The sequence below is a fragment of the Austrofundulus limnaeus genome, unplaced genomic scaffold (assembly GCF_001266775.1).
Source record: "Austrofundulus limnaeus strain Quisiro unplaced genomic scaffold, Austrofundulus_limnaeus-1.0 Scaffold201, whole genome shotgun sequence".
NCBI lineage: Eukaryota > Metazoa > Chordata > Actinopteri > Cyprinodontiformes > Rivulidae > Austrofundulus > Austrofundulus limnaeus.
The window spans coordinates 1,016,839-1,028,932 of record NW_013952603.1 but is presented as its reverse complement, the minus strand read 5'-3'; the positions used below and the strand labels follow the sequence as shown (position 1 = coordinate 1,028,932).

The following is a 12,094-nucleotide window of genomic DNA, read 5'->3' as shown; positions in this document are numbered from 1 at the left end:
ATTTATTTATCTTTTTTAATCTTTTACAGAAGCCCCCTCGCAGCTCGTTGTTTTGTGTTAAAATAAACATTTGGCTAAAATTGTTGCTAACTGTTTGTGTTTAACTGTTTGTGTTGTTATATTGGTCTTAAATTTAATTTCAAGTGGCATTAAAGAGGACTTAAAAAGCCTTAAATTTTACTTGCCCTAAACTTTAAACAATTGTCTGCATAATAAAAAGTCTTTCATCGCCTTTGATCGGTTGGTTTGTTGCTCACAGATCGTGATGTGTTGGTTTTGTTTCCTCACAGCAACACGGAGCAGTGGCCACAGAAGCTCATCATGCAGCTGATTCCACAACAGTTACTGGTGAGGAGGCCGCTCCGCTCGTCACCGAGTCTTTGTTCGCAGCATTAAAGTGTTTATTTTTTCCTGCAGACGACTTTAGGGCACCTCTTCAGAAACTCCAGGATGGTTCAGTTTCTCTTCACCAACAAAGACCCCGATTCCCTCAGAGGTCTTTACCGCATCATGGCCAATGGTTTTGTGAGTTTATTTCTACATAATGTAGCGTCTGAGTGCAGGTATCACCTCTGTCCACTAGGGGGCCTGGACATAAACTCRAAATGTGAGGTCATCAGGAGGGGGGTTTTGACTTTAAAGCCAGATTTCATTTTAAATATGGTTTGATTTAAAATGTTTTCCCTCAGAAGGCAGCCATGATTTTATATGCTTGTTCAGTGTGATGCAATGTTAATCAGATAAAGCATTKATAGATCTGAGTCCAGCTGAGCTCTGCCTCTCTGCTGGATTTGATTTTATATCCCAGCGAAGTCACAGTATGAATTAAGTTAATAACATTTGCATTCAATTTTTAAAGCGGYCATGTTTGATTGGGCAGAAGTAGGTTATGTCCCCAAGTCCCACYTCGAGGTCTTAATCTGCCCTGTGACCCCCCCTCCCCTCCCCTCACCTCTGCAGGCAGGCTGCGTCCACTTCCCCCACACGACTTCACCGTGTGAAGTGCGGGTGCTCATGCTGCTCTACTCTTCCAAGAAGAAAATATTCATGGGCCTCATCCCCAACGACCAGAGCGGCTTCGTCAACGGCATCCGGCAAGTGATCACCAACCACAAGCAGGTCCAGCAGCACCGAGCGGTGAGTGGGGACAGGGGGGAAGGGGGGGAGGAGGAGGAGGAGGAGGAGGAGCCAGAGGGGCTGTCGGGAGGGAAGGTCGATTTAATTTGTGAGGGACGAGATGCAAAGCGGGAGATAATGAGGAGGAATTGTAGAGGTGCGCAGGAGAATTGAGGTACTTTGTTTCAAGCGTTAAATTAAATTGTTACAGAATTTTTTTTTTATATTCAGGCCAGTCATCTGCACCGCAGCTGCTTTAGTGAAGACTAATGGTGCTAAATGAGCTCAGTTTGTTCATGAGCCAACTAAAGCAGCAGTTCAGATATTTTGAAGTTGGGTTGGTGACTCCGAACGGATGCACGTCCAACGATTACTTGTTGAGAGTTGAGTTGAAATTCGTCCACTGGTTTGTGAAATAATTTTGCTGACATCGCCTCCTGTCTTTGAGTATCAGCTGGAATAAATAAAGGTACGTGACAAACCCCGCCTCTTAGGCTACGTTCACACTGCAGGTCTTAATGCTCAGTTCTGATTTTTTGAAAAAATCTGATCTTTTGGCGTGAACGTTCACATTAGATTTTAAATGCGACCTGCATCAGACTCCAGTGTGAACGCCACACAGCACTGATGTGACATGCATGTGCAGTAAAAGAGGTAACTTCTCATTCAGCTGGTTTGTTTGTTTACAGAGTTAGCATGGATGCTACTTTTAGCACGTCAAATCTGAAGTTGTTTAATCAGAGCCAATTAAATAATTATCTGACTTGTTTAGTTCAGTGTTTACATCTGAACCTGCCTCTGACCGGATGCTCCAGTGAAGCTTTTTATTTTTGGAACAAAACAACGAGCTGGAAATAAAGTATCGACTGAGTAACTTTAGGATCGATACGCTCCATGATTGAGGCTGAACATTACTATCTACATGGAAAATTAAAAGTAAAAAGACAAAGCAACTGGACTTCTGTTTGGAGCTGTAAATACATGGAGCTACAGATTTAAACAGCGTGACTCTAGGTTGATGGAAATGTTGCTCTAGTTCAACTAGGTTATAGCTCTCAATCACAGGTAGATATATYATACTTTTTCTAAACACAGGCTGATTTTATAACAATCTGATTGGGCAAACACCGCCCCTCGCACTGTGACTGCTGGATATGGGCACCAGTGACCCCCATGACCCTGAAAGGAATAAACGGGTGTAGATAATGGATGGATGATCGGGTAAACATGTTTAGTTAAGACCCCAAACGGGATGAAGGGATGTAGGTAACAAAATAGAAAAATAGTTTTGTCTTGATCCTCAATCAGTACCCATTTTCAATGCATGATGGTTTTAGATCACACAGTTATAGTTATTAATTAATTAAGAAATTAAGTAATAAATTTCATCCAATAATCTCAAGAAACAAAGAAGTTTTGTTTATTTGTTGTTTGTTGCAGAATAATCGAAACATTTCTTGGTTTTCAATGTTGACTTTTTTCAACAACTCCCTTTATTTCATCACCAATCTAGACAGTCTTGGTGCCAATTCTCTTCGTTTTTTTCAAGCTCTATTCATTGCACTTGTAAAAAAGGATTGTTTATTTAGTTTTGCCTCATACCTAATGAATGTTTCAGGCTGTTTGGGTGTTTATAGTAAACGTTTCTTTGCGTAAATCTTCCGAGCTCGAGAAGAAAACCTGATAACTCCTCATTTAGACCTCAGCAGTTCAGGTAGACCTGTTCCTGTCACTGAGTTCATTACAGCCTGCAAACGCTCTCTCCTTGTGCATATGCCATAAAAATTTCACTTTCCTCTTCTGCTCATCGTCCTGCCCCCAGATGGGCTGATTTAAAACATGTCTCGTCCATCTCGCGGCTCCAGGAGAGGTGCTGCACGGCTGTTAAACAATGCAACGACTTGCCAGACGAGCAGCGTGTTACTCTTTAAAAATAAAGCTTCATGTCGACTTTACATGAGTCAGATTACATTTCTCCTTGTGCTCCGCTCGCATCAGTGTTGATAGCGCTTGTCTACTCACCCTGCTAATTTTACGTCTTTGCGAGGGAGGGAGGAAGAGAGGGGGTCGGCCCGATATGTGGCTCGTAAGTCGTGTGAGCGCCGGGGCATTTAGAGAAGGCAGAAGACATGAAATTTTAATGAAGACTTTTTTCCCCTGCCTCCTGTGTATCATCACATATTCAGAGCRGCATTGCTAATAAGGAAGTTATACAGCAATCTTAACGTAATTAAAATTTAAATTTGGACCAGCAGTTAAGGTTTCTCTGTGCAGAGCCCTGGAGTGGCATTCATAAGGAGCCAGATTTCCCGTTTGTGTCTTTCACTGCAAGCCAGAATTATTTAAGGGAAGGGGGCGGGTTGTGTATTTTCCATGCAGATCGTTCAATTCTAGACCACAGGAAGTGGTATAGAATATGACATAGCAAGAATAAATTTGTCTAAATTTATCCAAATGCTTTCAAATTAGCCTACGTCTCATTAAGAACCTCCTACTGTTTCTGACACTCCCACTTCAGCACATCTTCACAACAGCGCTTCAGGGGAGGGGTGCTTTGTGGTAGTGGGAGCTCAGTTGGAAACTGAACTTTAAAATCTGACTGTTTTTAGCTTTGTACAAATAGGGCGGAGCTTTGTACTAACAAGCATTTAAGCTGCTCTACATGGCCACAGGAGATTCAATAATTACTGAAACATGCATGAATGAGTTAAAGCAACACTCTTTGTATGTTTTCAATGAGGAAATTATTTTATATTATGATACAGTCCTGAAACATTCCAGCACTTTCAGGACATTGGACAGTTCCTTCAGTCCTTCACACTGTCCAAGGTCCTGAAACGTTCCAGGACTTTCAGGACCATGGACAGTTCCTTCAGTCCTTCACACTGTCCAAGMTCCTGAAACATCCCAGCACTTTCAGGACCTTGGACAGTTCCTTCAGTCCTTCACACTGTCCAAGTTCCTGAAACATCCCAGCACTTTCAGGACCTTGGACAGTTCCTTCAGCCCTGCACACTATCTAAAGCGGTGATTCCCAACCAGGGAACAATGATGGGGTACGTGGAAAAATTTCCCAGGTGTGTAAAAAGTACATAAATAAAATTAGGACTGAGGTATGTAGGGCCCTGTGATTTCTGCAATGTGGAAATTGCGGTCAGAATCACAGAATTGACTCAAAATGGAATCCAGCATAAAACTTGGAAATAAATAATTTTCATTTAATAATTAGCTGTTTTATATTATAGTTTTGTAGAATCATCATTATGTTTGACTGAAGCGGTATTAGTGTTATGACAAAATGGCTCAGGGGGTACATAAGTCTAAAAAGGTTGGGAACCACTGATATAGAGGACAAAAAGTCCTTTATTAAAAAAACACCCTTTAAATACCTGGCAGTTACTTTATTGTGGTATATAATTGAACTATATGCCTGAGAAACACACAATGCTGGCCCTTAAACTCAATATTAAATCAGTTTTAACGTACAGATAAACACAGCCAAACAAACCATAACGGTCCTTTCTGTGTGGTGTGGGGCGGTAATGTAGGCTCCTCATGGAGGATCCTACAGGTCACCTGACTGACTGCAGGAAATGAAAGAAACACACAGAAATGTTTTATTGGTTTCCCTAAAAAGAGCCAAAGCTGAGTTTCAGCTCAGTTGTTGGTCGGAGAGCGAACCGTGTTGGAGCACAATCCTACGGTGAATTGTTCACATTCAGTAAGATGGATGGGTGAAGGTGTTTTTCCATCACACGTTCCTGAGCCTGAAGTTAATCATTTCTGCTCAGGTGGGGGGCGGTGGGTGAAACGCCCTTCATTTCTCCCGTTTCTCAGTGCTGAAACAAACGCAGGAGCAACTGCAGTGCTCACATTCTTTAAAAACTACAGAAATGAGTCAGAATAAAGTGTCCACAACAGGTGAAACCAAAACGGACCTCTCTCTTCCTGTTACTGTTCTGTTTCAGTGTAAACAGGGATTTTCTGTAACGCCTCCCTGTCCAGATTAGGCAGACACCTTTTAGTCACGGAGTTTGCTTTAAACGGTGAAATCTGAATTGGTAAACACCTCGGCAGGTGGTGCTTGGAGTTAAATCTACATTATCCTCCTTGTTTTGTTTTCACTTTCCATCTGCTCTCCACCAAAGTAGGTGAAAAACGCAGGATCACACTTCCAGCATTGTTAGCCCAGTAAACACCAATTACATACAGCAAATATGTGTTCTGTAAATATACTTTACGCCTGCAGGAGGAGTGTATCAAAATAGCCCACGGTAAGGATTTAGAGAGGTTGGAATGATGGTTTCTTAATTTTCCAGCTTGAAATGTGGCTACTTTTTGCTCGTATGTCTGTCTGATGTGTAGGACTGGATCACGGTGGATCAGTGGTTAGCACTGACGCCTCACAGCAGGAAGGTTCTGGGTTCAATCCTTGGTTTGGAGCTGGGGTCTTACTGTTTTTGGAGTTTGCATGTTCTCCTTGTGGGTTTTCCCCGGGTACTCCGGTTCCCCCACACACCAAAAACACACACAACTCGCTAAAGACATCAGTGATCTTAGTGGGATTTACCTGCTTGAATAAAAGTTAATAAAATAAAATAAAATTACTAAAATAAGTTGTGTAAATATTTGTAAAAAGGTCATTTGCAGCTGATCCATCAGTAAGAGCAAAATGAACGTTTTATGCTCTGAAATTGTTTGTCGGGTGTATCTGTGTTATCATGAAAACATTCAAAAAAGATTAAAGTTGTAAGAATAAAATGTATTTTCAGTAAAAATGTGCAGAACAGTTCCGTTTTAAATAAGATAAAAATAAAAAAGGCACGCAMAACACAGTGGAATTAGAAGTTTTATTTATATGGGACATTTGTGCAACTTTTAACTATTTGTCTTTTTTTTTCTTTTAATTCCAGCAGCTGTAAAATAAACTAATTAATATGTAATGTTATGTAAATACAGAGAGATACTGTTTCATATCTGAAGTGCTGCAACTCACAGAATAGGGTTCTAGAATGGTTTTGCTAAATTGTAAAAACTTTTAAGCCAATATTTCTGTTGAAAAAGATGATTAAGTTGCAGTTTTTAGTGAAATGTGCTGTTTGTGGCGTCCAGTGGAGGTGGGATGTGAAGATCTGATGTTCTTGTTCTGTTTTTTTGTAAAGAGTGAGATTATTAAAGCTTGAGTTTGATTTTTTATTTTTATCTTTGTTTTTTTTTATTTTTACTGTACTGTATATAGGTTNTTTACTGTACTGTATATAGGTTTGGTTTTATGAATGAATTAAATAAATAAAATTTAAWTATATATGTATTTAAAATTTGACTGTTTTTTTTATTTATTTGTTTTTGGTTTTTTTGGTTCAGCAAATGGGCGGAGGAGGTGGACCAATGCAGCCCGGTCAAGTTCCCCCCAACCAGAACTTTCTGAACCGAGCTCCTGGTTCCATTCCTGTTTCCCACGGTAGCGTCCAGCAGCAGGTAAATAAAGCCGCTCTGAGCGCGTACGCATCACCTGCCTGGTTTTCTCCTCACTCTGCCTGTTGATGGCACCTGGACTGCATGCCTTACTGAACTCCTGCTCTTTTCTCCACTGTTACCACCCCTGTTCTCCTGGGTCCTGCTCTGTCCTGCATCCAGTCTGTGGTGGTGGGCATGCCCCCTGTTAGTCAGGTCTCTATAATGGAGGAGCAGCAGAGGCAGAACAACATGGTGAGAACAAGTTTTTAACTTTGAACGTGATCTGAGAGGTGATTCTCCCTGTAGTGGATCAACAAGTCTTCAGATAATAGCTTTTTGTTGCTCCTAAAAATAAATAAATGGMAACCCTTTCTTTTACAGTCCCCTAATTAAATTTCTTTTTTTTCCTTTTTTTAAAAAGTTTTATTTAAAACAGGGACAGTATACAGTATTCATTAGCCATGAAAGGAAGGATGCACTGTATCAGGTCATAGTTTCCACCTGTAGTCCCTGACTCAGCCCACACAAAATTATAAAAGGTAAAATAAAAATTAAAAAAGCTTATCTAGTTATCTAGTTTTTACATGTAAGCAGTAGCAGCTCGTGAGCATAAAAATTAGTGGGGCGGACATCGTTTTCCTAAATCAAAATAAACAATTTTAACAATTTGCGGCACGTTTTCTGTGAAAAATATAGGCTACGTTACATTTAAACAGTTATTTGTGCACAAAGGTCATCTTTATTCTCCCCAGCTTGTCACCGTAGACCCAGAATATATTCAAACAAATATATTTGTCGCAGAACAAAACGACAACACACGGCCGGCTGCGTAAATAAGCATTTTACATTGTTTATTAAGAGGAACTACTTTGTGGGGTGAATGAATATTGTTTTACACCTGCCCTCATGGACGAGCCGCACCTGCATGCGAGTAACACTATTTTACTATGCATTTATTTGGTAATTACAATTATTTACAATGCAATTACTTGGTGGTGGTAATAATAATAATAATAATAATAATAATAATAATAATAATATGTAATGAAACATTTTTTGTGGATAGTTTTAATACAATTACAGTTAAATAAAATTTCCCACTATTTGTCAACAGATTACATTTTTACAATCACCTAATTACCATGTTTTTATAATGTAATTACTATGTAATAAAATAATTTAGTGATAATTATAATAAAATTACGGTTTAATAGTACACGAATTACACAGCATTTACCAACAGATTACTAACTATATTTTCACGCAGTTAATATATTTTTACATCCCTAATTACTATGTAATTAACAACGAAGTACAAAGTAAATTATAGTGTTACGTTAGTAATGTTAGTAAAAATACTTTTAGTAGGTAAGTACTGTTTGGTAGTACATCAGTTACATAATATTAACCAAAAGAATACAACTAAATTTCTACATTTTATACTGTGTTTTACTATAGAATTACAGATACTTAATGGGTTATAATTTTAACAATGCAAAAAATACCTATTATTTACTTGTGGTACACAGTTGTAATTTATTACCAGGTAAGTATAGAGTTAGGATAGTATTATATGTCCTTACCAAGTAATTACAAATTACTGTAATTACTAAGTAATTAAAGAGTAAATAGTTTATATTTAAATACTAGGTAATTGCATGGTAATTAGGGGACTGTAAGATAAATTATATTTAATATTTCTTATATGTTCCGCTGCATCAGTGGGAACAAATGGTGCGTCTGTGGCGGGCTGCTGGTAGCACAGAACCAAAAGATCCAACTCCAGTTTGGTTCTTATGTGTCCTGGTTCATCCTTTTCAGTTTGGTTAGTTTGTTACATTTTGGTGATTTAATGAACAAAACTTAGGGGAAAAAAGTTGCTTAGGTCCAAAAAAGTTTAAAGAACTTCTGATGAAACAAGATTATGAGTCCAGCTGCTTGGAAGCAAAATATAAATAATATTTTATAAACACTSCCATGTTTAACATGAACTGTTTACTGACTGCATGTTATAATGTTATCATTTCCTGTGCAGCATGCTGTTAATACAAAACATCTTTTATTAATAACCTGCATGTTCAGTAAAAACTGTTCACTTTACATAAAATGAGTTTATTTCTCAGTGTTATGAAGTGGTTAGAGTTTGTTAGCATATCATTATTTCTTCTGTAGTTTGCACCAAACTGCATCAGTGTTTAGTTTTTTAGCTAAACTGCTCTAAAATCTCCTAAACTGTGCGACACGTTTTCAGATGGCAATGAGAGCGGCTGGACCATCCAATCAGCAGCCGGCGGTCAGCGTAGCTCCGCCCAACCAGGTGACTCAGAGTGGTCAGGCCCAGCCCCAGGGCTCCATACTTCGCCTCCCGAACCCAGGAGCCAACCCGCAGCTTCGCAGCCTCCTGCTCAGTCAGCAGCAGCCGGTAACTCCAGCGAACGGCTCTTTGAATAATGACAAACGTTTGTCCGGTTAAACCCCGCCTCCTTTGTGTCTCATCAGCAGAGTGCGGTGTCTCATATGCCAAACATGATGTCCCACCAAGGTTTAGGACCGCAGCTGGTCCACTCGACGCCAGGAGGCGGGCCTCAAATGCAGGGCCAGTGGAGGCAGCCAATGACAGGTCAGCAAACACGTTCGACCCAGAATATCATTCTTTAACCCTCAGAACTGCAGAGCAGCAGCTCAGGGGCCGAACATCCAGCTGTTAAAGTCGTTATGTAAATAAAACAATTATTATGAAGTTCTGTAGCCTTTAAATTTGTTTATTTTGCTGCATTTAATCATGAATACAGCATACACAAACACAATGTAATAAAAGTAGTGCATGAAACTAATGTTTACTCACAATGCTAATGCTACCCTTACTCTCTGGCGCTGAAGAGGTAGAGGAGCCAAATGTCTGGCTCCCTGCTGCCAACTAGTGGTCAGAGGCTGAACTACAACATAAAAATGAACTGTTGGCAGGAAAGTTGACATTTTAAACCTTAATAAAAATCAATACAGGGCTTTAGAATATCGATACTGTATCAGGAAATGAAATATCACGATATTTCAGTGTATCATTATTTTCTTACACCCCTAGTATATACCACAAATTTCTAACTAAAACAACTTGTAGAAATTAATGTAGAAAACTGGGAGTTTGACAAGATTTATGAACCAGTTGGTGGGCTGGACTTTGTTCATCTGGCCCCTGAGCCGCCAGTTGAATAACCCTGCTTTATGATAATAAGTGTTCCTCAGGGGGAAAATCCACCAGTTGCATAACTGCTTAAAAATAATATATTTGATYTGTTGGAATGAAGCTGACTGACTGTAAACAAATTTACCTGCAGGTACAAATAAAGTTGATTGATTGATATATTTTTTTAAATAATTTTGTCCTTAATAAAAACTTACTGAGACTTTAGCTGCATTAAATAAAGAGGAATAGAATAAATAATAAATATTGATAATAATAAATATCATATATCAATATAATAAATAATAAAGATCAAACTTTTATTGGAGGAATTATTCAATTTCATCCTAAATTATGTTTTTTAGTTATTCAGTTAAAACTAGTTTTTCAAATTTTTATCTTCTTTTGCTACTTTTAGCTTTTTGCTACGGTTAGCTTCCCCAGCTCAGTTTCAGCTTCTTCAGCAGCTGGTTTAGCCTCAACATTAAATCTATTCTCTCTGGTTCCTATAAAGAGTCATCTGTCATTGAAATGATGTTTGAAGTGGCTTTTCGTTAAAGTGCTGACTCCTTCCCCCCTCTGGATCCTCAGGTCAGATCCTGATGTCTGGAGGTCAGAGAGGACCGGTCCCTCAGCCCGGGATGCCCCAGGTCTCCGGGGTCATAGATGATGAAATCCTCTTGGACCTCATATGATGGAGCGTGGAGGACTCTGGAACTTTTAACAAACACTTCCTGTTTGGACTCAGAGATCTGCTGTTTTTTTTGTTTTCTTTAACACAAACATTTAGTGTTTTTAGGAGACAAACTTTCTATTGTTTTTTTTCTTTTCTTTATATATTTGAACCAAACAGCAGCAGGTATGGACTGAAGTTATGAGCATTCGTGGTATTTTTTATGCAAATAGTCACAAACTGTGAGCACATTTATACTTTGTGCTGGAAACAGTCGATTAAATCACTTGAAATGAAACTCATCCACAAGTTTTTTTAAATGAAAATATCGCATTTTCCCCTTTTTTATTTAAGATTTTCTCTTTTTCTTTTAATTAATTTGAAGTTTTTTATATATATATTTTTTTTCTTCCCTTAATTATTTATGGAGTTTGTTTCTGGGCCTAAAATAAAGTTAATGAGTACAGAGAACTGAGCAGAGAGGGTTTGTGTTGATGCATGGACGGTGTCTGTGTGCTCAGCTGAAATCTCTCTCTCTGCTCCTGCAGCTCGGACTCTAAAGGTGAGGCAGAGATACTGAAATAGACACAGTAGCAGATATTCAGCGTCTTTTTTTATTTTATTTTTTATGCCGAATAGTGTCACAGTGTTAATTTTAACTACTCCAATATGTCGAGGAACCGTAGAGGGCCTTTCTGTGCCAAGTAGTTCTACCAGATGGCTTTAGTTGGCCGTGTTTCTGTTGGCATAARGTACAATCAGGCTGTCCGCATGCGCGCAGACTGCAGCCTTCATAAAGATGCTCACAGCCTACTTTATATCAGAACCTCAGGACGATTTAAATCCTGCAATGAGATGTATGTGAGAGATAAAATATATGTATGTGAGAGATAAAATGTATGTATGAGAGTGGCAGTATGGTTTATGGCGTGTATGGCCCCTCATACGTTGGCGCATGTGCGCAGGCTGCAGCCTGCTTTATATCAGGACCTCGGGATGTGTTTGACTCAATCTAAATCCTGCACAATGACGCCGCTGAAGCTGCAGAACAACAGGAGTCCGGTGAACTTTGTTGAACCTGGCAGGAGTGACACACGTCGGTTCGTGCGGCCACTTGTGTGTACACATGCAACAGGAAGTAATGTCAGACCCTGTCACCTGGGAGACAGAGACGGTTGCTAAGAGACTGTGACAGTGGGTTCTTGTTCCTGAGCTTTTTTTTTTTTTGACTTCTTCCCTCAGTCTCTCTTTTTTTTTTTTCTTCCCCCACAAGGACTCACACAGACAGACACTAGTCCCTCAGAGGCCGCCGCTCATCCCTCCCATTCCCTAATCGCTGAGCGACCCTGGAAGCCCCGCTTTAGTCTCGCCTTTTCTTCTTCCTCATCTTCGTCTGTTAGCCTCCGTGTGAGCTGCCGACTGAGCCTAACGTCCTAACTCTTGAACCAAAATGGAATAATCTCAATTCTGAAAAGGTTTTATATCATTTGAATCAAAACAAACTTGGCATTTTTGGCAGAACCGTTCACGGGAAACAAAAGGATTTATCTCTGAGGAACCTTGTATAAATTCTTTAAAGGGGCAATATCATGTAAAATCAACTTTTTTGAGTTTTATATCATGTTATAATGTTATACTCTCATAAAAAACATGTCCAAAGCCTTGCT

General features: G+C 39.3%; 1 protein-coding gene across 1 annotated transcript in view; it reads left to right on the top strand.

Annotated features, from left to right (window-relative positions):
• The window catches only part of med25 (mediator complex subunit 25), a gene marked incomplete at its 5' end in the record, with an annotated part of 27,074 nt that extends 16,345 nt beyond the window's left edge, over window positions 1–10,729 (top strand). Inside the window, 8 exon segments of the mRNA XM_014018771.1 lie at window positions 291–348; window positions 418–525; window positions 961–1,137; window positions 6,481–6,594; window positions 6,754–6,825; window positions 8,825–8,995; window positions 9,073–9,193; window positions 10,346–10,729. Coding sequence (XP_013874225.1) covers window positions 291–348; window positions 418–525; window positions 961–1,137; window positions 6,481–6,594; window positions 6,754–6,825; window positions 8,825–8,995; window positions 9,073–9,193; window positions 10,346–10,449 — 925 coding nt within the window. The 3' untranslated portion in view covers window positions 10,450–10,729.
• Window positions 10,730–12,094: the final 1,365 nt, after the last annotated feature.